The sequence below is a fragment of the Hemitrygon akajei genome, chromosome 6 (genome assembly GCF_048418815.1).
Source record: "Hemitrygon akajei chromosome 6, sHemAka1.3, whole genome shotgun sequence".
In the NCBI taxonomy this organism is placed as follows: domain Eukaryota; kingdom Metazoa; phylum Chordata; class Chondrichthyes; order Myliobatiformes; family Dasyatidae; genus Hemitrygon; species Hemitrygon akajei.
Window position 1 is genome coordinate 69838436 of NC_133129.1, and position 27560 is coordinate 69865995.

The 27560-nt window shown below is 38.8% G+C and overlaps 1 protein-coding gene across 5 annotated transcripts in view; it reads right to left on the reverse strand.

Annotated features, from left to right (window-relative positions):
• ptbp3 (polypyrimidine tract binding protein 3) overlaps positions 1-27560 on the reverse strand; it is a 75769-nt gene that overhangs the window by 40927 nt on the left and 7282 nt on the right. For all 5 annotated transcript variants that reach the window (XM_073048603.1, XM_073048602.1, XM_073048601.1 and 2 more), the window contains one exon: positions 4750-4825. In XM_073048603.1, the coding sequence (XP_072904704.1) occupies positions 4750-4774 (25 nt within the window). In that variant the 5' untranslated portion in view covers positions 4775-4825. The remainder of the gene's footprint in view (positions 1-4749; positions 4826-27560) is intronic.

A 27560-nucleotide genomic window follows, 5' to 3' on the forward strand; every position in this document is an offset into this window, starting at 1 on the left:
TTTGAACCCACTGTTGCCAAAGCTCAGTTTCAAGTCACTATAGGAAACACTTCCTGTGTAACATTAGCTCCCAAAAATTTAGTCACAACTACTATACATATATCAAAATACCTTATAACTGGTTTACAAAAAACAGTTAATCTTCAATGAAGAATTTACCTCATTAGTGCCACACACTGCAATTTTGTGATTAAGACCACAAAATAGTCTTAACATCTTCCAAATGTTATTTCGCTAGTGTACATCCCTTAATCTCAAACACTAAACCTAAATATTAGGAATTTAAGTTCCCCACCTTCAGTTTCTATTGGACCATTAGCACAATACTCAGGTAAATGTCTATCTCATTCACTAGCATGTGTTTTTTTCTAAATTGTGAAAATGTCACAACTTTTAAACCTTTGTGATAAGGATTCACCAGTCTGCTTTGTATACTCTTTTGTGTCAAGCACAAGGGTGGTAAATAAGTATCGCTTGGCACCTTCAATGCATCATAGTACTTTCCCGAATGTGAAGCTGCGTTGCTGAAATCTACAGTAGTGACTTACTGCAAATGGAAAGCTGTCAAATGTAGTTAGCTTATGTTATCTTCAATGGAATTTAGCATTGCATCTAATATAGTGCATATAAAAAGTATTCATTCCTCTTTGGAAATTTGCATGTTTTATTGTTTTACAACATTGAATCACAGTAGATTTAATTTGGCTTTTTGCTGATGCTGATCAACAGAAAATTTGTCATCTAATTAGAAATATAAAACACAAAATAATTGATTGCATGTATTCTCCCCCTTTAATATGACACACCAAATCATCACTGATGCAACCAATTGGTTTTAGAAGCCACATAATTAATTAAATGGCGATCACCTGTGTGCAGACAAGGTGCTTCAATGGACTGCAGTAAAAATACACCCATGTCTGGAAGGTCCATCTGCTGGTGAGTCAGTATCCTGGCTAAAATTACACCATGAAGGCAAAAGAACACTCCAAGCAACTCCGCAGAAGGTTATTGAAAAGCACAAGTCAAAAGATGGATATAAGAAAATTTCTAATTCACTGAATATCCCTTGGAATACAATTAAGTCAATCAAGAAATGGAAAGAATATGGCACAGCTGTAAATCTGCCTAGAGCAGGCTGTTCTCAAATACTGAGTGACCATGCAAGAAGGGAACTAATGAAGGAGGCCACCCAAGAGACCCATGACAACTCCGGAGGAGTGAGATGGTAGAGACACAGAGAAACCTACTGTTGGAAAAAAATTCACAAGAAATCTTGGCTAGAATTTGCCACAAGGCACATGGGAGACTCAGAAGTCAATTGGAAGAAGGTTCTATGATCTGATAAAACCAAAACTGAGCTTTTTGGCCATCAGACTAAATGCTATGTTTGGCGTAAGCCAAACACTGCACATCAAAAACACACCATTCCTACCATGAAGCATGGAGATGGCTGCATCATGTTGTGGGATAATTCAGTGCAGTAGGCACTGGAAGGGTAGAGGGTAAAATTAATGCAACAAAGTACAGGGAATTCATGGAGGAACACTTGATACAGTCCGCAAGAGAACTGTGACTTGGGAGATCTGTTTCCTAGCAAGACAATGACCACAAGCATAAAGCCAAAGCTACACAGGAATGGCTTAAAAACAACAAAATTAGTATCCTAGAGTGACCAAGTCAAGAGTCCAGTCCTCAATCCAATTGAGAATTTGTGGCTGGACTTGAAAAGGACTGTTCACTCACAATCTCTATACAATCTGACAGAGCTTGAGCAGTTTTGTACGAAAGATGGAGAAAAATTGGAGTGTCTAGATGTGCAAAGCTGAGAGACCTATCCACACAGACTCAAGGCTGCAATTGCTGCCAAAGGTGCAGCTACTAAATACTGACTTGAAGGGGGTGAGTAATTAACCAATTATTTTGTTTTTAATAATTACAATAAATTTGCAGCAATTTGTAAAAACTTGTTTTCACTTTGACACGAAAGATTCTTGTTCTGTTGATCAGTGTTAAATAAGCCAAATTAAATCCACTGTGACTCAATGTTCAAAAAAATAAAACATGAAAACTTCTGGGGGCGGGGGTGGTAGTGAATAATTTTTTTTAAAGGTACTGCATATTATCCAATAGTACTGCCAAATTACTGACAACCCTTCTTGTACCATTGGGAAGTCCCAATGAATGATGGCCAATAAAAGCATACCAAGCCATAATTTTTCCTGCTGCTTTTAATCTTTTCTCTTCTTGAGAACTGGTGTAGAAAACTACAATCAGGACAATATTCAGTAACCTATTGCCAAAAAACCACTCTAAAAGCAAATAAATACTTACACCACACAACCATATTCTCCTCCCCTGACCTCTGATCACTTTCCAAGTTTCCTGAAAGACTTCTCACCATTAGTACCTGATCCCTAAACACACTCAACACGCACAGCCCTTTAGTTGGCCCATTCATTGGAGTCAGTACAAGCCAGTCACACTTATTCCATCTCCTCTATCTAGTAATATAACAAATGCTCTTCTGATTCTAGAAAAAGCAACAGTTGAGCTTTACTTATCTTATTATCCCATATGGGTGAATATTTCATTTTAGGTCTCATCAGATCCAACCCTTAAACTTTCCACAGTGCAATGTAAACGTATTCTTTTAATATTTACTATTATCTCTTCCTCTTACCACTCATGACATTAGACATTCCCACTTTTAACCCTCCATGTTTAACTACTAATCTCTTGCAATGTTTTTGAGGAAACATGTATGTTGCTCTCGGCCCAAACGTCGACTGTACTTCCTCCTGTAGATGCTGCCTGGCCTACTATGTTCCACCAGCATTTTGTGTGTGTTGCTTGAATTTCCATCATCTACAGATTTCTTTGTGTTTGCTGATCCACCTGCCTAGTATTTTCCCACATTTTAAGACTGTTATGATATCCAGCCTGAATCAGTCACAATACGAAAAACCCTATTAGTGCATATTAAAGCACTAAAGAATTTGTATTAAAAAAAGTAATACAATGATAATACACACATACTTAGATGCCACAAGTGTTCTTATGGGATCAAAGCTAAAGTTCTTTAGAGAGCATTGTTTCCCAGCTTGAAGGTTTTCTCCAGAACAAAATTAACCGCTCCCCCTCCCAATCTGAGTCAGCAACTTAATAGCTAAGGGATGTATGAAATGTGAGGAGGATGTTATGAGAATGCAGGGTGACTTGGACAGGTTGGGTGAGTGGGCAGATGCAGTTTAATGTGGATAAATGTGAGGTTATCCACTTTGGTGACAAGAACAGGAAGGCAGATTACTATCTGAATGGTGTCAAATTAGGAAAAGGGGAAGTACAAGGAGATCTAAGTGTCCTTGTTCATCAGTCACTGAAAGTAAGCATGCAGGTACAGCAGGCAGTGAAGAAAGCTAATGGCATGTTGGCCTTCATAACAAAGGGAGTTGAGCATAGGAGCAAAGAGGTCCTTCTGCAGTTGTACAGGGCCCAGGTGAGACCACAGCTGGAGTACTGTGTGCAGTACAAATTTGAGGAAGGACATTCTATTGAGAGAGTGCAGCGTAGGTTCACGAGGTTAATTCCTGGGATGGCAGGGCTGTCATATGTTGAAAGATTGGAGCGACTGGGCTTGTATACACTGGAATTTAGAAGGATGAGAGGGGATCTGATTGAAACCTATAAAATTATTAAGGGATTGAACACGTTAGAGGCAGGAAACATGTTCCTGATGTTGGGGGAGTCCAGAACCAGAGGCCACAGTTTAAGAATAAGGGGTAGGCCCTTTAGAACGCAGTTGAGAAACCGTTCTCACCCAGAGTGCTGTGAATCTGTGGAATGCTCTGCCTCAGAAGGGAGTCGAGGCCAATTCTCCGAATGATTTCAAGAGTTAGATAGAGCTCTTAAAGATAGCAGAGTCAAGGGATATGGAGAGAAGGCAGGAACGGGGTAATGATTGTGGATGATCAGCCATGATCACAGTGAATGGCAGTGCTGGCTCAAAGGGCCGAATGGCCTACTCCTGCACCTATTGTCTATTGGATGAGCACAGTGAAAAGGCATGGTAAACAATAAACAAAATCTACTCTTTCTGGGAATTGAACATTCAGAAAAGCCAACATTTTTAAAGTCTATGGTGAAACATGATAAAACTAAATACATGCAATCAATCATACTCACTAACAAGATCATTTGTATCATCATAAAATTAGGGTCCAAAAATTTCATGAAGAAACCTGTTTTACTCGGTATATAAACAACGTGTCAATACAGTGTTCATGCTCCCAGGACAGCACATCCTCAACATTTTTATTTCAACCACACCACCTTATTTGCTTCAAGGACACAAATTCCATTTGAAATCCAATCAAGATTTGTTTTCAGCAACAAAATCTGCTGGAGGAATTCAACACAAGTCAAGAGGTTGAACACAAGTCATGGGGGATTGTACAGGTTGAAAGCCTGCATCAGAAGTTCAACCCTAATCCTGCAAACACCTTGGCACTGCTCCCCCAACACAGATGTTGCTCAATCCACTGAATTCCTCCTGCAGATTGTTGCCTAATTTCTAGCGTCCATAGTCTCATGAACCTCCTTGAGTCTGATATGTAAAGTGTTGGAACAGACTCTTGGGTAGGCATATGGATGAAAGAAAAAAAAATGGCGGGCTATCTGGAAGAGGAGGGTTAGATTGATTAATAGGTCAGCACTTACTGTTCTATGTAATAAATGAGTTGCAAATACCTGCAGCCGAAGTAGAATTGCTCATGGTAGAGGGGCCGTTAACAATACCAGCAGAAAGCAGCTCGTCAGATCCTCTCTGCAAAACAAAAAAAAATCACAGTTGATTTGCCAGCATTTGAAAGTTTTTAATTCTTTATTAAAATTCATTGACATACATGTAACATATGGGGAACATTACATAAGTAAATAATTGAAACAATCAACTGGAAAATAACCCTGAACTTAACTGATGATACTTATACCCGACAATGGAACTGAATTTGCATTTTTTTCCTCAATGAATCCCACCACTGGGACAAATTAACACGTACTTTGTTTATAATGAGCAATTTTCAAGATGTTTTAGAATTGCCCTGGAGATATAATGTCAAGTATCCCCACAACAAAGCCCAAATTATGAAAAACAAATTGACACTACATCCTATAAAATATGTAAAGACATTAGAATATAATGCACATAGAAAAATTGTAAAGGGTTTACAAAATCATTCCATTTTCTTCAAAATACAAAATATGTGGCAGCAATTAGCTGGAAGGTATTAACACACATTCCTAGGCTCTGCACATTCTGGAACAGAAGCAAAAGTGCTGACATATATTGCAACAAAATTTAAGTACAGGAATATTTTGCACATCATCTTAGCACTCCGCTAGCTTACTTGCAAGCCTTATTTCATTATTTACAAGATTCACAGACTAACCCAACAATCTGACTTCACTGGCTTCCAATTTCTGTCTTCTCAGAGCATGGTTGTTAAATATAAACATGCAAACTTGACTGCTCAGCCCCATAAACTTGTATTACAATTTAACAACTTAACAACTAAAGTTTATAACCTAAAGTGTGAACTCCCATGGACTAAAGGTACCTTTCAACCCTTGGCTTATCAAATACCCAATAAAATCTGCATTTAAAATATTCCCCAAGAGTCTGTTTCCAGCACCTTTGACACATGGTCCTCAGAATAAATTTCACCTCAACTTAAATAATTTAAACAATGACTATATCTACATTTTGCCCCCACAACCCTTCAAGACAGCCTCAGAACTGTTTCAATCAATGAACCACATTCTTAAGCAAAATTATTCTGAATAGCAATGCAGATAAAGTCTGTCCAAAGACCTACAAATGCAATCCTCCAACTCAATTTCTCAAACAACAAGCACCTTGCAAACCTCCCTTTTATTATACTAGTTAGGTGGCTTTGTAATTTGCCCCCCACATTTCCCCACAAAGTAGTTGAATTTCCAGACCTTTCTCCACAGACAGGTAGCTAGGTTGCTTGTGAAATCAAATTTAGTAACCAACCCTCTGGACAGGTCATTGATGGAAATTATGACTTGTTCAGGCCCAGTATTGTGGATCACCATTTAGAACACATTGGGCTTCTGATACGCATAGAGTAGCAAGCACCTCTTATGGAAAGATGGGAGAAAATCTTGAGTGAATGTCAATGAATGAACTTTCTGAACAGCCTCATGAAATAAGTTAAAGTAAATTTATTATCACCATATACAACCCAAGATTCATTTTCTTGCAGGCATACTCAGTAAATCCAAGAATCCTAACAGATTCAAAAAAGGACCACACCCAACAAGACGAACAAACATCCAAAGAGCAAAATATAAAATATGCAAATACAAGAGGGGAAAAAAATCAATAAATATTGAGACCATGACATGAAGAGTTCTTGAAAGTGAGTCCATAGGTTGTGGGAACAGTTCAGTGATGGGTCAAGTGAAGTTGAATGAAGTTATCTCCAGGTTCAAGAGCCTGATGATTGAGGGGAATAACTGTTCCTTAACCTAGTAGTGAAAATCCTGAGGCTTCTGTAGCTTCTTCCTGATGGTAGAAGTGAGAATAGAAGAGCATGACCTAGATGGTGGGGGTCCCTAATGGTGAATGCTACTTTCCTGCGACAGTGCTCCCTCCGTGCAAATGTACTCAATGGAGGGGAGGGCTTACTCTGTGATACACTGGACTATATCCACTACTTTTTGTCGGATCTTCCGATCACGGGCATTGGTGTTTCCATACCAAGCTGTGATATAGCCAGTCACAATACTTTCCTCCACACATCTATTGAAGTTTGTCAAAGTATCAGATGTCATTCATGATGAATCTTCACAAACTTCTAAAGAAGCAGAGGCACTTGCATGCTGGGCCCTGGACAGATCCTCTAAAACACAGATGAATTTAAAATTGCTGACCCTCTCCACCTTTGATTCCCCAATAAGGACAAGCAAGTGGTGCTCCGGCTTCCTCTTCCTGAAATCAAGAATCAGCTGTTTGGTCTTGCTGACACTGAGTGAAAGGGTGTTATTGTGGCACCGCTCAGCCAGATTTTCAATATACTGATTTGTCACCACCTTCGTATCAATGATACAAAAACAAAAATTAACACCTATGTTAACTCCAATGCAGTGGTGACATACAATAAAAACAAGAAAGTCTTAATCTTAAGTAGTTCATGTCAATGTCATTTACATCTGAACTAATAAATACTAGGTCACGTGGTCCTTCATATCACGTTGACTATTCAATAGTATCATGACTCATCTAAGCTTGGCATAAACTCTACTATTCCTTATAATCTTTAGCTCCCTAACAAAAAGATTTAGCACAATATTAAATACATTAAACACGAGGAAATCTGCAGATGCTGGAAATTCAAACAACACACAAAATGCTGGTGGAACACAGCAGGCCAGGCAGCATCTATAAGGAGAAGCACTGTCAACATTTCGGACCGAGACCCTTCGTCAGGACTAACTGAAAGGAGATACACTAAGAGATTTGAAAGTAGTGGGGGGAGGGGGAAATGCAAAATGATAGGAGAACACAGGAGGGGGTGGGATGAAGCTAAGAGCTGGAAAGGTGATTGGCGAAAGTTGATACAGAGCTGGAGAAGGGAAGGGATCATGGGACGGGAGGCCTCGGGAGAAAGAAAGGGGGGGGAGCACCAGAGGGAGATGGAGAACAGGCAGAGTGATGGGCAGAGAGAGGGGGAAAAAAACTAAATACGTCAGGGATGGGGTAAGAAGGGGAGGAGGGGTATTAACAGAAATTAGAGAAGTCAATGTTCATGCCATCAGGTTGGCGGTATATAAAGTGTTGTTCCTCCAACCTGAGTTTGGATTCATTTTGACAGTAGAGGAGGCCATGGATAGACATATCAGAATGGGAATGGGACATGGAATTAAAATGTGTGGCCACTGGGAGATCCTGCTTTCTCTGGCGGACCGAGCATAGGTGTTCAGCGAAACGGTCTCCCAGTCTGCGTTGGGTCTCACCAATATATAAAAGGCCACACCGGGAGCACCAGACGCAGTATACCACACCAGCCGACTCACAGGTGAAGTGTCGCCTCACATGGAAGGACTGTCTGGGGCCCTGAATGGTGGTGAGGGAGGAAGTGTAAGGGCAGGTGTAGCACTTGGACGCTGACAAGTCCATTCTCTTAATACACGAGATGTTTATTTTTCACTTTATGCAGTGTTTAAATTTTTCATTAACTTTTTATTACATATGCGAAGTCACTTCTCAGAACTTTCTGTGATGTGCAGAGACCTGTGCATCACATGGGAGCTTTCCCAGCACCTTGTGAAATTTTCCATTTGTGACATTATGGCAGCACTCAAAAAAATTTTTGGATTTCAGAGATTTTCAGATTATGGAATTTTGGATCAGGATAACCCGACTTGTATTAGCCTTTCGAGATATGATGCCAACTAAGCCTTTTGAAATGGGGTTACACAGGCAGAAAAAGTGTATCATCAGGTAGTGAACTGTTTATCATTGTATTCCAAAATATTTTCTCTAAATGATAGCCATTTAGCTATCAATTGTCTCCATTCAAGTAATTATGTAATCTATGAACATCCCTACTGAATCCATGGCTTACCCATGCTCACTTGCAGTAATTTTTCTTAAAAAACACACAGGATTAAAATATACAAATTGGAGGTGTCATGAAAATGTACACTTAACACTGCAAAATTACTTATCCAAACTCAACCTGCTCAAAAGAAACTTTTACATGAAGTTTTATATGAGCAATAAACCGCTGAAATCCAGCACTAAAGCAAAAAGACCAAAGAGTTGGACGAATCTATTCTTTATTTGTCAGGAAAAACTATTTCACCCAGAGAGTTGTGGATCTATGGAATGCTCTGCCTCAGAAGGCAGTGGAGGCCAATTCTCTGGATGCTTTCAAGAAAGAGTTAAATAGAGCTCTTAAAGATAACAGAGTCAAGGGATACGGGGAGAAGGCAGGAATGGGGTACTGATTGTGGATGATCAGCCATGATCACAGTGAATGGCGGTGCTGGCACAAAGGGCCGAATGGCCTACTCCTGCAATTGTCTCTTACATGGCGCTTCATCTTAAAGCACAAAAACAAAAAGTTGTAATCAGCATTCAGAGCAGTTTATTGAAATCAATCCAATCTCCAGCTGTTTCTTATGATCTAATTCTTATATTAAACTTCATTTCAGCCATATCAAACTGCCTTACACAGATGATTATATGAAATAATGCTTTTTAGATAAAGCAGCAACAAAATGGATCACCTGCTTCAAACGTCCACACCTTCTGTTCAAGAGAATTTTGTTCAGGTTTCCTTCCAAGCTTCACCTGACCAATACTACTAAATTTCTCAAAATAACAGACGAGGTTGCAAACAGCTTGTTAAATCAGGACATATGCGAGCATAATCTTCATTCTCAACCATTGCTGAAGCATCTTTCTGAGTCTGAATATTTAAATTAAAACTTTTCCTCCAAGGTCAATATGCCTACAGTAAAGATTACCAACGTCTGTCATCTCTGCCTTAACAATCTTTTTTTCCATAAATGCATGCATTGCTCATCTTGTTCACACGTGCTACAGATTTAAGTTGGAGGCCTCTTCAAGACACCACACATTTGATGATAGCAGACTTCAACTCAAAAACTACAAAACTGGTAGTTAACTATGAAAATGTAGTAACTGTAGAATGCCATTCCAATTGCTAGAGGTACTCAGCAGATCAAGCAGCATCTTTTAGAAGGGAATAAACAACAAACAAAAAGGAAAGAGGCAAAAGCCAAGGAGCAGGGAAGAGTGGAGTACAAACTGACATGTAATAAGCAAATTTCTAGGTTTGTTCCTATTTTTGCCCTTAATATTACCTGCATAGTAGCTTGTTGCTTTTATAACTAGGGCACCATCTTTTATCAAATCATCAGAGACCTGTTGTTTTCCAAAAAGCTAGCTACGACTCAAACTGGTAAGGTACAAATGTATCTAAAAAGGAACCAAAGTCTTGTAAGGTACCAAATAAATAGCTTAAATATTGTTCCAGTAAAAATATGAGATTCTTCTGGGATAAGTGTACAATAGCTCATTAAGCAACATTGCTAATGTTGCAACATAATGCTAAATTAATGTATTACATTTTCTTTAATCAAATGCTATCAGGAGTTCTAAAAAGGTACTTAGTGGATAAGTAGAAAGCCTGTATCAAAGCACTGTGTATTTGCGAGAATGTTAAATGATTATACTCAAAAATCAATACATTTGACAACCAATGTACGTGCAATAAAATTTACTTTGAGTTCAGAAATAGGGATATTAAACTTAACTTCACAAGAATGATTTTGACTCAATATTACAAAAGGTTGCACAAAATAACTTTTGCACCAGAACAGCGCTGGCCATGAATAAAGACCTTCTACTGAAGTTTCCCGGACAAGCTGGTTTATCAACAGTGTGACAGGCCTTGTTGGCTATGTTTTCCTATGACTTTTTAAAAACACTATCAGCACCTGATGTGATATCACAATCTTAAAATCCAATCATGCTACTCAGTAACATGGATTCAATAATATTATGCAAAGCAGATGATTATCAGTTCAGAAATTAACATTGTTCACAATATGTCCCCCCCCACCCTCGCCATAGTCAAAAAGTGTACTAATTTTTATCTTGATCCTCTCTTCAAATAGAATTCTAATTCAGTATTTACATATAGAATTATAGAATCACTTAATCTGCTCGATAACCTTTAATACAGACTAATTATTGTCAGAAACATGCAATAAAGGACAAAACTTCAAAATTAATGCTTTTTGACAAATGCATCCTACATTTGATTTACATATCAAGCACCTTTGGGCACCTAACATCATAAAATTCCCCTGGGCAGAATCGGTTTCAGCCTTTTCAGGAGATATAGGACACCAGTTTAATGATTAAGCAAGTGAGAAAAGCACAAATACACTCCAGTTTTTAAAAAAAATACAGCCATAATTTAGCCTACAATACAGTCATATCTGATATGCAAGTAACCTCAAGCGTTAACAATGCAGAAATCAGCAAAACTTGTACTCTTAAATCATTGGATGCTGACTTGTAACAACTGTGCCTATTACAGTTCAAAAATGTCCAATAACTTGCATAAAACAAGAACTGAAGAACTGACTGCTGCATATAGAGTACAAACCTGGTCAAAAGATGACAAAAAAATTGAAGGATTTCAAGAATGCACAAGAGTGCACTATGAAGCAGTTTCATCAAGTGGTGGGGATTAACATTTTGTCAGAAGTGGATGAGTAAAGCTCCAACAGCATATTAATGTGTCAAACACCAATAACTCTCAACATAGGATGCATCTTCAGTTGGTTGTCTTTAATCTGTAGGAACCTACAATATTACGTGTTCACAACTATAGAAATAAACACAACTTGAACACTGAATATCTCTAAGCACGGTGATCCCTCTCCTTCCCCATTTTGCCAATCTACACAAAGACACCATAATGTAATGGATTAATTAAGATATCACAAGTATATTTCAAAATAAATCTTGTTCCAGTACGAATTGGTTTTAATGCAGGCGAAGTTACATGTACAAACTTACATGGAAATTGAAAATATGCTAATATTTTTGAATAACCCAGAAGAAATTAACACATCTTTGTTTCTATCCAATGAAAAGAATACAGCTCTAGTGAAACATTTCTAACTAAAACAAAATCTAGGTTGCAATGCTTGGAGGAAAAAGAACAATTTTAAATCCATTTTGTCTCAACAACAACATACCTAAACATATAAATATCAAACACCTTCTATAAAATTGGTTAAGTTCACTTACAAAACTGTTCTCCTGACAAAGCTATTAAAAGCTGAGCTTCTGCAACAATTAGTATATGTAAATTTCAAAAATCCCAAAAACAATGTACCTCCAATAGTTGATCATAGCATTCAGCATTCCAGACTGTATTCTTTGAAAAAGAAAAAAATCCCACTGAATAATACAAGAGCTGAAATGGGTGTTAAAACAGGCTCAAATAATAACTGATTCAAGCTAACATTACGTTTAAAATACTTCAATATTATTCAAGTAAATACTTTGTACTTGAAATTGTGGTCACTTCATCGTGTAACGAAATAGACTGACTGCAAGTATCATGGAGAATACCACTGCAGAATGATTGGTTATCACCGTAGAAACAAGAGGCTTCTGAAGGCAGCAACAGCTGCAGGCTTAGCCACACGTGCTCTGCCCAACACAGAGCTCATGAGGTCCATTGTCTGATACATCAATTATTGAGAACCAGTGGAAAGACGACACTTCCCAGCTCAATGCCTAATTAGAACCCTAGTTTCATCCATGTAACATTCATGAAGAATGGCAAATTCTTAAAGGAACTTTCAAGAACCTTCCGAATGATCAACTTATCTCAATCAACTTTTTCCCATTTTACCTTGCAGGATGCGTGTGAATAATTGTCAAAAACAAAGATTCATGCCATTGACGCCAAGGTAGTTGTCAGCTTAATTGAACACTGCAGGCCTTAGAGATTTTACCTTTTAAGTTCTGATTTTAGTCAATCGTAATTATTTGGCATATGGGTGCAATAGCTTAAGTTTGGCAATTTTCTCTGCACCAGAGTACAACTTTGAAGGGGTTCACAAAAAAATATGGCATTTAGTAACAAAGTTGGTCAAATCCAAGTCAGTTCTGCATAAACAACTCCAGTGCAATTAGTGTATTATTCTGCCACTATAATTTCTCCATTCAACTTGTATGTAAAGGAATAAACCTGTCATAAGTCAACATCTAGTCCAAATTCCTTTCTAATGATTTATGCAATCAAATTTTGTAAACACAGCAAATAAATCAGTGCTCTCCCTCCCCATTTAAACCACATGTTCATGCAGTGTTGCCATCCTGCACTTTAGGTTTGAGAGTATAAAATAAATAATGACACTGAAACCCTATCTGAGCACTTAACCATGAACAAAGTTTAAAGTTCATTTAATATCAACGTACGTATACCTCATACAACCCCAAGATTCGTCTCCTTACAGGCAGCTACAAAACAAGAAACCCAAAAGAACCCATTAAAAATCCAACAAACACCCAATTTGCAAACAGATAAAATAAACCATGCAAACTAAAGCAAGCAAACAGCATTCAGATCAAAAGTGAGTCCACAGGCATGAACCCCAGAGTAGGCCCACAGCCTCAGTACAGCAAAGAGCAGAGTAAATTGTTGTGGAGGAGGACCGGCCCAACTCTCACCTCCAGTCCCAACACCCTGCCTTTTCCAATCCATCCAGCCTGGCATTTTAATTGACTAAATAGGTCATTCCTCTCACTAGGGCACTGCGTTTTGATACACTCTGGGCCTGGACCCCACTGCCACATTTTAGCCCATACCCAACCTTCCCAAATCAGCCTAGTGCTTAGATCAATGAAACCTTGCTCTTGGCAGACAGACTCTGAAACTTCTCCACTCCACTCGCTCCAACTCTGTCTCCGACTTCAAACACATGCATCGATTACACTTGCATCCACACGCCTCAACCATCATGTCAGCTTCATCTCCGCCTGCCTCTTCCTTGTTTATGGTGATCAGTTACCTTTTTTTTAAAGAAGTAAAAATGTTGTTAAAGTATTTAGTTGCAATTCTTGCTTTGCAAACTGCCAGTAAGCTGTCACCTTCAGCAGCACCGTCTTAAGCCAGAAATAATAGAACTACAGAGCAAAGGACTTGACAAATATCAATTCACGCGCAGCAATGCAAAAGCAAACTTAAACCAGTTTGATCTGGATCAAATATTGAGATTGGTTTCTTCAATACGGTCCAACCCAATGTGCCAAGATACACAATACTGACTGCTTATGCAAAATGATTGAGGCATGAAACAGAATTAGATTGTCACTATATGTTATGTGACTAGTAATGTAAAAGCTATACTTCAACATGGCTACTAGGAAACATATTAAAGACTCTAGATGTTAATTTTTACTACTTCAAGCACTACCATATGCTACTGGTATAATCTAAAACATTTCAACTTGGAAATTATTGGGCAAATAAGGAAGCATTTTCTTAAGATACAATAAAATCCAGTCTGAGAAAGATAATGAGGTGCTGTTCATGAACCATTCAGAAATCTGATGACAGAGGGGAAGATGTCCAAAATTGTGGTATGTGGGTGGTCAGGATTCTCTACCTCTTTTCCAATGGTAGTAATGTTAAGAGCACAATCAACAAACTTCTAAACATTAAAGATTCTGCAGATGCTGGAAATCTTGAGAAATAAACACAAAATAATGGAGGATCTCAGCAACTCAGACTGATCAGGCTGAGGACTGTGGGCTACCATCAAATTTCTATTTTAAATAATAGCATTAAACTATAATGGAGGACTGCAAATGCAAGATCATTGGCTGTAAACATTTCTTTTAAATCTTCCAAGTCAGTTTCAAATTTAATTATATACTCATGTTTAAACAGAATTCATTAGCAAACTTTTTATTAAGCTTTCAGTTTTAGCCCAGAAGATACTTATCTAGCTTCTGTATTCCAATACATAGATCAAGGTGGGACACTGAGAAAATAAATGAGGCAACCAAGCTTTAAGCATTAATTAGTGGTAGCAAAATATATGACATTTGCTACTTTGTTACCTGATAGATTTGCACTTTCCTTATTTAAATAAATTTCCAGATCATAAGACTTGCAAATTTCTATTACAGATGGTAAGAGGTTAATAATGAAATGCTAAATTTAGTACAATGGAAGGGAGAAATAATAAAAACTCAATGGAATCATTGAAACAAAAAGAAAAGCAATAACCCAGTTACAGCATGCAATGGCTGTCATGCCATGTACACTGTCAATATATTCCTCAATGTGAATGGCTAAGTATTATACGAACCCCCTTGAGCACAAGTGACAGTACAAGTATCATCAAGAAGTTACTCCACTTTCAAAGATGAAGCTTTATTCATCTTTGCCCAAGTATTCAAGGATAATCTAATACAAGTAAAAATTGTGTCCTACTCCCTCTTGGCATTATCACTGTGCTCTAGAACACCTGGACAACAAGAAGATAAGCTGTATTGCATTTTGTGCAGTTCTTCTTTGAGGCATCCAGGACTTGGAAGATTTTGAACAAAATGCTGTTCTTGCAATATTTTAACAGCACAGAAATAAAGCTCTCAATATAATATTTAGAAACCAAAAACGTCTTTGCCAGGATTCCAAACAAGATTATGAATTATAAAAAAAACCACTGGCATTCAAGACTACATTATGCCCTCTTTTACTTCTCTCCAGTCAAAATTATATTTAAGGCATGAAATTGTGCAAGGGCATTTGCTTCATTCCAAATTATGCTCATCCAAGGATCAGGCAACTTGAACAGAACTTGAAATACATTCAATTCTTTGAAATCAGTTCTGAAAAACCCAATTCCTTTTTGGAAATTGGAAATTATGCTGTTGCCAGATTATCCAATTACTCAAGGGTCAAAACAAGACACTCTTATCCAAAATAAAGATGGCCACAAGGTTCTATTTGCTGAGCACAGTCTAAACTGAGAATTCAATATAGAACTGTCAAAATACCATGGTTCAATTATATTAATCAGACAGACTGTCTGCCAGTTTGCTGAAGGTAATATGGTATAATGTCAGGAGAATGGTCATTCTAACTACATAGACAAAATAGCAAATACAGAAAAATGTGCTCAATGTGCAATGTCTATAATGAGTAGCGTCAATTGCCTCAATCTCACAACTGACATCACTCATTATAGCATCCATGGAGCAGAGGACTCCAAGAATATTTAAATAGCCAGCATTATGAACAGAAACTATAATCGCTGTACCAACAGACAGATTCTGCATTCTAACTGTTGAATTAATCTAATTTCCACCATGTCAGTGGGAACAAACATTGCAATGAAAAAATTGACAATTCCTAGTATCCATGATTATCTTGTCTGCAGGCCACTGTAGAGATCACAATGAAATCTTGTTTTTAAAATCAGTCTATTTTCCAATTTGAAGAAACTTGCCTCCATGCAGGAGTTAATAAAATTATCAAAGCATTCTTGGACAGGAAGCACCTTCACAATTCATTAGAAAGATCAATACGGTTTTGCCACATAAAATCATGTCACTTAAAGAACATATTGTAGGTTCAAGATGCGTAGGAAAACCAGCTTTTAATCTGCAGCAATACAAGGATTTGACAATACTGTTTAGACTGAGAGCACAAACACTTAAGGATCATATCCAAGAACAGAGGAGTGGTGTCAGACAAAGAGGCAGTCAACTTCCACTGGAAGAACATTTCAACCATGGCTTCACCTTGATGCACAGGTGTCCAAGACGACACCATTAATGTTCCTCTGTTTAGGAGAGAGTGACAAGCCAAAGGACTGCAAATGCTGGGTTTGTGAAATAATAGAAGGTGTTCGTCAACTAGTCCAAATAATGGTCATGTGCAAGGACTTCTACAAGTCAACAGACATGTTACTTTCTCAATGTAGGCTTTGAGAATGTCTTGAATTGCTTCCACCAGCTTGAGTACAACTACAGAATTTTGGGATCTTGGAATTAGACATATGAACAAAATGGTAATGTTTTCACTGCAACCGCAAGAAGATTCTGACCACTTCCCCTATGACTTCAATTTTAACCATCTCCATCAGGTCTCCCCTCAGCCACCAATGCTCGAGGGAAAGCAACCCAAATTTTTCCTTGCTTTCTAGTTCAAACCCGCTACACCAGGAATCATTTTGATAAAACATCTTCTGCGTCTTCACATTCTTCCCTGTACTAGGGGATCAGATTTGTACACCACAGAAATCGAATTAAAAATTAAAGTTAGAAATTATCAGTTACAAAAATTGTACCAAACAAAAAAATCAAAGCAATGGTGCAGCCAACTGAAGTAAATCAAGTGTGGAATTCAAGGCTCAAGATGAATTGTGGGCAGGTTAGTTCAGGGGCATGGAGACATTTTGCAAAAGGTCACCTAGAGTTTGGCTTTTTCAATATGGAGGTCACCACGTAACAAATACCAACTGTAATTTCTTTAGAATTATAGGAATTTTCATTGTTGCTCTCATTTTCATGCAGTCCATTTTTGATTCTGCCTTTCCTCAAAATACAATACACTTGCCTTTCCAAGTAGAACAGAACATTTGCCATCTCTTCCACTCAATGCTTTCTCCCACTTTACAGATTTTTTTCAGTCTTCTAAAAGGTAACCAAGCATCCCAAGTTGTCTGTTACTCTAATTCCCCATCCCACTTTGGCTCACCGGCGCTGTACACACAGCTCCAATGATGCACAGCAACAGGTGAAATATTACAACTTATAGTCCTTAAAGCATGATGTGAAATGCCATGATGACTAATAGTAGCTTTTTCTTAATAGATGTACAAACTGCTGGCTTCTATTGCCAGCTGCTTAGCCCCCTCTCCCTCATCCCTCGACAACCCTGTGATACTAGCTGAGATCAATACGTGAGCATCCTTTAGGAGGATGAACCCATGGAAAGCATCCGGCCCAGATGGCGTTCTAAAGACTTGTGCTGATCAGCTGGCTGGAGTGTTCATCAATATCTTTAATCTCTCACTTCAGCAACCTGAGATACCCACCTGCTGCAAGCAGGTCTCAATCATACAGGTGCCCAAGAACACAGTAATCTACCTCATTGATTATGGTACAGAATCACTTACTGTGATTAAGTGCTTTGAGAGGTTGATGATGAAAAATACCAATTCTTGCCGAGAAGCAAATCGGATCTGCTCCAATTTGCCAACCATCACCACAGGTCCACCATCTCAGCAGATACCATTTCATTGGCTTTTCACTCAATCTTGGAAAATACGGACATGAAGGAGGCTTACAACAGGACATACTTTATCTATTAAGGTTTGGCATTCAAAACAATTATCAGTTCAAAACTAATCAAAAAGCTTCAAGACCTTGGCCTCCATACCTCCTCGTGGAACTGGATCTTTCATTTTCTCACTTGCAGACCCAAGTCAGTTCTGGTTGACAACATCTCCTCCATAAACTCCATCAGTAAAGGTGTACCATGAGACTGTGTGCTTAAGCCCCTGCTCTACTCACCTTACACAAATGACTGTGGTTGAGCATTGCTCTAGCACCATGTTTAAGTCTGCTGATGACACCACTGTTGGCTGAACCAAAGGTGGTGACGAATCTGCATATTGAAAATCTGGCTGAGTGGTACCACAAAAATCAAGCTTTCAATCAGTCAGCAAGACCAAGGAACTGATAACTGACTTCATGAGGAAACCAAAGGTCCATGAACCATTGGGGGTTATCAGGCATTGAGAGAATAACTCCTCAGTGTTCTTCATCCCAGTGTTATAACTTCAGAGGACCTGTCCTGGGTCCAGCATATTTCACCAAATTTTACTTTTCCTTCCTAAAAGGAAGTAACAATGTCTTGCATTTTAAATATCTTCAAGTATCATTTACTCAATGCAAGTTATTGAATAATACCATAAGACACAAGAACATAATTAGGCTATTCAGCCCATCTAGTCTGCTCCAGCATTCAAATCATGGCTGATCCATTTCTCCCCTCCTCAGCCCCACTCCCCACCCTTCTCCCTGTAACCTTTGGTACCATGTCCAATCAAGAAACTATCAACCTCTGCCTTAAATACCCAATGACCTGGCCTCCACAGCTGCCTGTGGTAACAAATTCCACAAATTTCTTCTACCAAATTCACCACTCTCTGGCTAAAGAAATTACTCTTTATCTCCATTCTAAAAGGATGTACCTCTATCTGGAGGCTGTGTCCTCTGGAGTTAGATTCTCCCACCATAGGAAACATCCTCTCCATATCCACTGTATCAACATTCAATAGGTTTCTGAATTACAGTGAATACAGGCCCAGAGCCATCAAATATACTTCATATGATAAGCTGTTTAATCCTGGAATCACTTTCAGAAACGTTCTTTGAACCCTCTCCAGTTTCAGAACATCCTTTCTAAGGTAAGGGGCATAAACCTGCACACAATACTCCAAGTGAAGCCTCAGTGATTCTTTATATAGTTTCAACATTACATCCTTGCTTTTATATTCTTCCTAAAACTGTATTCCATCTGCCATTTCTTCGCCCATTCCCTCAATCCATCTAAGTCCTTCTGTAGCCTTAACTACTTCCTCAAAGCTACCTGCCTCTCCACCCATTTTCCTATCATCTGTAAACTTTGCAACAAAGCCATCAATTCCATCATCCAAATAATTGACAAATAATGTAAAAAGAATCAGTCCCAACACAGGCCCTTGTGGAACACCACTAATCAGCAGTCGCCAGCCAGAAAATGCTCCCTTTATTCCCACTCTTTGCTTTATCCATGGACTTGTAGTTTGTTAAGCTACATCTTCCAGACCAACTGGCCTATAGTTTCTTTTCTTCTGACTCTCTCCCTTCTTGAAGAGTGAAGTGACATTTGCAATATTCCAGTCTCCAGGGACCATTCCAGAATCTAGTGATTCTTGAAAGCATCCACAACCTCTTCAGCCACCTCTTTCAGAACTCTGGAGTATACACCATCTGGTCCAGGTGACTTGTCAACTTACTGACTTTTTTGGTTTTCCAAGAACCTTCTCTCCAGTTATGCCCCCGACACTTAGAGCTTCCATCATACTTCTGGAGTCTTCCACAGTGAAGACTGATGCAAAGTATTTATTCATAAGAAGACTTATAACTAGAGGCAAAATATAGCACTCTAGAAATTACCCCTCCTGAAATCCAGAACCAACTTGAAGTTCTCAATCTACCTTGCATATTGAAGTCCTTCTTAACAGGTAACATTGCCTTTTTGGCATGTATTTTCTATTTCCTGTTTGTAGGTCACATCCTTACTGATGCTTGAGGGTTTGTATACAACTCCCATCTGTTTCTTTTTACCCTTGCAGTTCCTTAGTTCTATCCAAAATGATTCAACATCTTCCGACCCTATGTCACCTCTATCTCAGAAAGGCAGCATCCATTATTAAGGACTCTCTGTTACCATCCGGTAGGAGGTACATTACCCTGAAGGCACACACTCAGCAATTCAGGAACAGCTTCTTCCCCTCTGCCATCCAATTCCTAAATGGACATTCAACCCGTGAACACTACCTCACTTTTTTTAAAAAAATATGAATTATTTCAGTTTTTTTGCACTATTTTAATCTATTCAATACACATATACTGTAACTTATTTACACATTATTTTTTCTTCTACTTTATGTATTGCATTGAACTGCTACTGCTAAGTTAACAAATTTCACGACGCACGCCGATGATAATACACCCAAATTCTGATTTCTTTCTAATGATTTAATTATTTTTTACCAATAGAACACCAACCCGCTGTCTTCCTGCCTATCCTTTCGATACAATGTGTATCCTGAGACATGCAACTCCCAGCTACAATTTTTCAGCCATGATTCAGTGATGACCACAACATATACCTGCTGACCTGCACTGTACTGTAAGTTTGTCTACCTTATTCCGTATACATGTACCTCATTACACCTACCTACCTTATTCATGATACTGTGCACATTCAGATGTTGGATACCAATATCCTTGTCGCTAAAATTCAACTTGCATCTGGAGTTAGTGAATAGGAAGGCAAATGCCATGTTGGCTTCCTTACAAGGGATTTAACTACAATTACTTGGGATCTACACTGGGCACCCGGTTCAAGAACAACTAGTTCCCTTCAACGGTTTTTTTAACCAACTGGCAAAGCCTTAAACATTACAGTTGATCACTTGGCACAAAAATGAACTATTTTTATTCTAATTGTGTTTGCTCTTGTGAAAATTGGATGCAGTTGGTATTCGTGAATGCTGCTTGCATGATGCCCAGTGTCAGTGATGCTGCAAATAAGTTATTCATTACACCTGCGCTTATGATAAAAGTGAACCCAAGGTAGGATATCAGCCATGAATTTGTAGCTGGCTCAAAATACAAATGTCACTAAACTCCAACAGTCTTGCAGTTACGACAATGGTGCTCAACTAGCAGATTTCAGCCCATTGTTCTGTCTTGACATTTTAAAAAATGAAGCAATATTGAAATGTTCAGTTCAAAGGAAGTGTGGTGACTGAAGCCTGAATAAGGAGCAGAGCAAACATTATCTGTTGAGCTAGGTGGCAATCTAACAGGGTTTTACTGCAGTGCAGCCTACTTCTACTCTATTTAAAAATGTTCCTATGTTACATATTTAATGCAGAGGGCACTACATCACCTTGGTTTCAAACTAAAGAAAACTAACACATCTCCAAGAAAGCTTGTAAAGAATATTGAATGCTCTTTGATGTCTAATACAGGACATCAGCCTAATCTCTTAATTTCTGACTGGTGTAAAACTCAGTCATACTATTTCAGATTTTTTTTTTTATTTCATTCTGCAGTTCAGCATTCTAAGTTAGGACTATTAAGGATACAAGGGCATACCACTCTAACCTTTTCATGAGAGAAAAACTAAAAAGCACTGAGTTGAAGGGCCTTTTACAGTGTCGCATTGTTCTTAAATGAGAAACTAAGATCAGCAACATATCTTGAAGCTCATATTGCATCTTTTAGACACATATGGTCTATGCCACTTCAACCATGAATTGGGGTGACATTCTCACTTACATCACAAGTTCGGTGCTTAAGTCCCACTTTAAAAACCTGACCATATTGGTGTCCACTAATACGTCAAAAGCAGTTCTAAGTTTCCACCTTTGGGAGTAGATGTTAAAAGCTGGCCCCATCTGCTCTCTGCAAAAGATATCATGCCAGTACTTCAACCAAGAGTGCAGAGTTATGACTTGACCAATATATTTTCTTTATTAAACATAACATAAACAGATCACTTTACCTAATTTTTACATTACATTTTGCAAAATAAAACATTTTGTGCAACTGCAATAACCTTTTCCTAGATTCTATCAATGGCTATAATTATGATTACTTTTAACCTTTTTAGACTCAAAACTTAAGAATGACAGGGAAGATTCTTTTTGCTTCAGGCTGGTGGTAAAATAAATTCAATGAATCTTCTCTTCTTTGTTGCTTAATATCTTGAGCTTTCAGCCTAAATGCATTGTTAGTTATATTAAAGATCAAATGCATCCATCATACCCATCAAAACAGAAAGGCTCAGCTGTATCAGAAGGCCAACCAAAAATTTATACACAATATGGCAAGCACAAACTTACTGCTTTTCAATTATTTTCTACTGCTGCTTTTACATCTTAGCTCCTTCCAAATGCAGATCTCTTCACAGCGCTCCGTTTTGCAAATCCTGAAGCTTGTGCATGGATTTACTTTTCCTTTTCAATCCTTTTCAATGTCATTCATCAGAATTTTGGCTTTGACCACTGACAGTCCACTTAAGAGTCAGGTCACCAAGCTCACTACACTCTTGAAGCTGTATAATTTTCATATTTGTAAAATTCACTCTACTTATTCTAGTTGGATCAGACACACTTGAGTTCTTAATTCAGGAAAACCAAATATCATCTTTGTAATACATTGTCAATATCTGAAGAGCTACTAAGCAGATTAGTTCCAAGAGGACTAGTCAGTAAAATTTTGTTCTTAATTACCTCAGAACACAACCAATGGTGATCTTTATAGTCAGCCACATTTTGTTGTTGCTCTATTTTGTACTCCATTTTCTATCAACTGGAATGGATTTAGCACCAAATTGCCAGAAACCATGGCAACATCACAAAACATTCCTGCCTTGATTTGCAATTCAACAATGCATCACAGGTGGCACTGCACTTGCGTCAGCAACACAAGTTTAATTCCACTGTTCTCTGCTAAGGAGTTTGTATGTTCTTACTTTACCCACGTGGACTTCCTCCGGGTGGCCCAGTATCCTCTTACATTCCAAAGATGCATGTTAGTAGGATTGCTCACATGGGTATAATTGGGCAGTGCAGGCTCATTGGGATGAATGGGTCTGTTGCATTATGGTAGCAAGTAGTACCGAGAGAGAAAAATTTACATTGTAAAAATAGTTTGATCATATCAAAATAAGACTGACAACAGCTCCTTAGTAGAGGTCATATACTTAAAACCTATCACAATTCATTCATAGATGCTAACTCAAGTTTACTGCCTCAACTTCCTCAAAGGCAGGCTACAGCTAGTCATACGGCAAGTAGTTAAATGGTAATTAAATGTGGGATAACTGGAAGAAGTTGAAATGCAACCATGTTACTTCATCATTCTCTCAGTGGGATAGATGGTGTAAAAAGCTGACTAAACTTCCACTCCGGTTCAAATATCAAGAGTCCAACGGATGAGTGATGCTCAACAGGGCAAGCATGCAGGGGTGATACATTACTTATGTAATTTTTGCAGCATTTACACAATCAACCAAAGGTTCTTTGCCGATGGTCATGAAACAGGTGAACCCATAAACCAGTGGGGATTCAGTTATACACCATAGAAACACCTCAAGTCCGTAAGACATGAGCAGAATCTGGCTGCTCCACCATTCTATCATGACTGATTTATTTTTCCTCAACTCTATTCTCCTGCATTTTTTCTGTAAATTTTATCACCCTTACTAATCAAGAGTCTTTGACCATCTACATTAAATATACAAAACGACTTGCTCTCTACAACCCACTGCAGCATTGAATTCCCCACGATCTGCTAAAGAAATATCCAAATATCATTATCTCTGTTCTAAAGGGACATTTCTTGATTCTGAGGCTAAGCCCTCTGGTCCTAAATTCCCTCAACGTCCACTCTATTTTGGCCTTAACATATGGCATGGTATGTTTCAATGAGATTTATCCTTCTAAACTCAAGTACAGGCCCACAACCATCAAATGTTCTTTGTATGTCAACTCTTTATTCCTAGGGTCATTCTCGTAAACCTCCTCTGGACCTTTTCCAATACCAACATTTCCTTCTTTACTGTATGTGAGGCCCAAAACTGCTCTCACTACTCCAAAAATGATCTGACCAACACCTTATAAAGCCTCAGCCATTGCATCCTTGCTATTATACTCTATTCCTCTTTGAAAGTAATGCTAACATTGCATTTGCCTTCCTCACTACAGACTCAAACTGCAAGTTATCCTTTAGGGACTTCTACACGCAGACCTCCATGTCCTTTTGCACTTCCGATTTCTAAATTTGCCCCGTTTAGAAAATGGTCAATGCTTTTATTCTTTCTATCAAAGTACATGACCATTGAACTCTATTTTCTATCTTCTACTTCTTTGCCTATTCTCCCAAACTTGCCAAAACCTTTTGAAGATTTTCTGCTTCCTCGACACTACCTGCCTCTCCACCTGTGTTCGTATCATCAGCAAACTTAGCCCCAAAGCCAGCAATTCCATAATCCAGATGATTTAACATGTAAAGCCGCAAGCCCACCAATGATTCCTGGGGAGCATCACTGATTACCAGTGGCCAACAAGAAAAGGCCCTTTTACAGTATTCCCACTCTTTCCTTTCTGCCAGTCAGCCAATCTTCTATCCATGCCAGTATCTTTCATGTAACACTATGGACTCCTCATGTTGTTTAGTAGTCTCGTGTGCAGCACTTTGTCAAGGGCCTTCTGTTTACTCAGGTAAAAAACATTTACGAGCCTGCTTGTTACTTTATATTACTGGCTAGCTTACTGGTATTTTTCTTTTCTACCCTTACTGCTCTTTTGAGTTGCCTTCTGTTGGTTTTTTTTAACAGCTTCCCTCTAATTTTTGCCTTGGCAGCCAGTTACCTCATCCTCCCTTTAGAATTTTTTAAAAATAATTTGTTTAGAGATACAGCATAGTAACAGGTTCTTCCGGCCCAACGAGCCCACACCACCCATGTGCCCAATTACAACTTTGGAATGCAAGAGGAAACTGGAGCACCCGGAGGGAATTCATTTGCCATAAGGAGAATGTACAAATTTCTTACAGAAAGCGAGCTGCATTATTCTAACCTCTATGCCACTGTAACACCTTATTTAGGATGAAATGATCCTGCATCTTCTGAATTCCTACCAGTCCTATCTTAAGCTCCCTATAAATCAATTCATCTAACACCACCAAATCCAGTATTGTCTGGATAAGGGGCTCAACCACAAGCTACTCTAAAAAGTCATTTTGTAGGTATTTCACAAATTCCTTCTCTTGGAATCTAGTGCCAATGTGATTCTACCTATCTATTGAAGTCCTGCATGACTACCATAACATTGTCTGTCTTGCATGCATTTTCTATTGTTCTTTGTAATTTGTACCCCACATCCTTGTTACTATTTGAAGGCCTGTATATAATTTCCATCAGGGTAATTTTACTTCTGCAGTCCCTTACTCTACCCATAAGGATTCTACATGCTCTGATCCTATATCATTTCTTGCTAAGTACTGATTTCATTTTTAACTAAAACCCCTCCCTCTCCCCGGCTGGTGGCATAGTGGCATCAGCGCAGGACTTTGGGGTGACAGATCCCGAGTTTGAATCCGGCCGACTCCCTTGCATGCTCTCCATCCGTGCTGGGTTAAGCGTCGAGCTAGCAACTCGACCTCGTAAAAAAAATCTGGAGAGGGATGGGCTCTGCCGGGTTTCAGATGCCCAAGACACACACCGCATGATGAGCAATCACCAAAAAGATTGGTACAAAAAAGCTTGTAATGACTGCACCCCAACTACTCCACCAGGAGTTAAGGGCGCACACACACACTCCCCTGCACACCCATCTTGTCTTTAGAATAGGATGTGTATCCTTGCATGTTGAGTTCCCAGATGTGATCTTCTTTTAGCCATGACTCTACGTTGCTTACAACATTCTACCTGCCAATTTCTAACTTCACTGTAAACTCATCTACTTTATTTTGTATGCCGCATGCATCCAAATATAACACCTCCCCTCTTTTCAAATTTGTTTTCATGTTGCTTGAAGTCAAATGCTTATCCATTTGGAGACTTTTGTCTTTTTTTTATTCTGGAGACTTTAGTTGCTCTCCAGTGCTACCTTTCTTTCTTACTTCATCCATACTTTTCCATTCTGTTCAATCCATCCCTCAATTTAAAATCCTATCCACAGCCTGAGTTATGTGATTCGGCAAGATTCTGACCCTGGTTCAGGAGGAACTTATCCCTGAACAGCTCCTTCCCCCCCTCCCCCATAAGATGCCAACATCCTGTAAATTCAAACCCACTTCTCTCACACCAATCTTTGAGACATGCATTTAACTCTTAACCCTACTCGTCCATACTGACCAACAAGATTCCACCTGCCTGCACTGGTGAGAAAGACTGATTTAACCCATGCCCCTCCATAAGGACACTACTTATTCTTTGTTCCAAGGAAAACAGCACAGCCTAGCCAATTTCTCATCAATCTAACCTTCAGCTCCAACAATATCATTGTAAATCATTACTGCAACACACATAAACAAATCTTTCCTGCACCTTACCATAATCCCATTTTCTTATAGCACAGCAACCAGAACTGCACACAATACTCCGATTTTGGCTTAACCAACTGTTTCTACATATCTTACATCCTTACATTTTCTCTATCCAAGACCTTGACCACACCCTACAATCATCTCTCTGCCCTCATGCTAATTTCCTCACAGTTGAGAACTTGTTCAAGGATCTCTAGTCCTCAATGCTAGCTTGAAGACACCAACATGGATTAATTCACTCTGCCAGTGGATTGGGGGATTTTGCAGAGACAACATTGGTGGTAGCAGTAGTACCTCTCCTCTTTTCAAGCTCTTTGCTCAAGAAATCACTGCTGCTGAAAATGAGCATTGTCGCCAAAAGCCCATTCACTCATATTATGTGTATAGCTTACTGTTGTAGTGGCAATGGTGAAGTTTACCATCTGTGTTCACCTTCAATAGGCAACTTCCAAGATATGGCAAGTGCCCCTTGCTTGCCAGAGTTTTGTTAGGAACCTTAAAACTGTTAAGAGCATATAGTGGATTTTATTTTGCAGGACTCCAATACAAAGTTCATTCTGTATTTTCTTTCATAATCTAGTTCAACTCCTGGAGCTTTCAGCTCCAAATGTACAATCTGCAATGGAGATGACTACGGTTGAATAGTTTTTCCCCATTTGAACCCACAACCAGCTCCATGCCAGTTGGAACCTTGATTTACACAAGATGGATCAAGTTTAGGATGTCTTGCTTAACCCCAGACTACCCTGTGAAACCTTTAGTAGCAATCAGAGTACGTAACTGATATAAAATGGAGACAAATTTACAAGTGCAGCTGAACTTTACAATTTTTGTTTGTCAACTCTCAGCTCTCTCCCTTTCAATGGCTAAAAAAACTTCCCAAGTCAGTATGAATTGCAACCACTTGGGAGGCACAATGAATATCTATACTGCATGATATCCAAGAAAAATAAGGGGGGGGGGGTCAAAGAGAAGGGAGAAGAGCACAGAATTAACCACTACACTTTGGCCCTTTACACCACAGAACAGTCTTGGAAACACATCATCATCATCAGGTGCC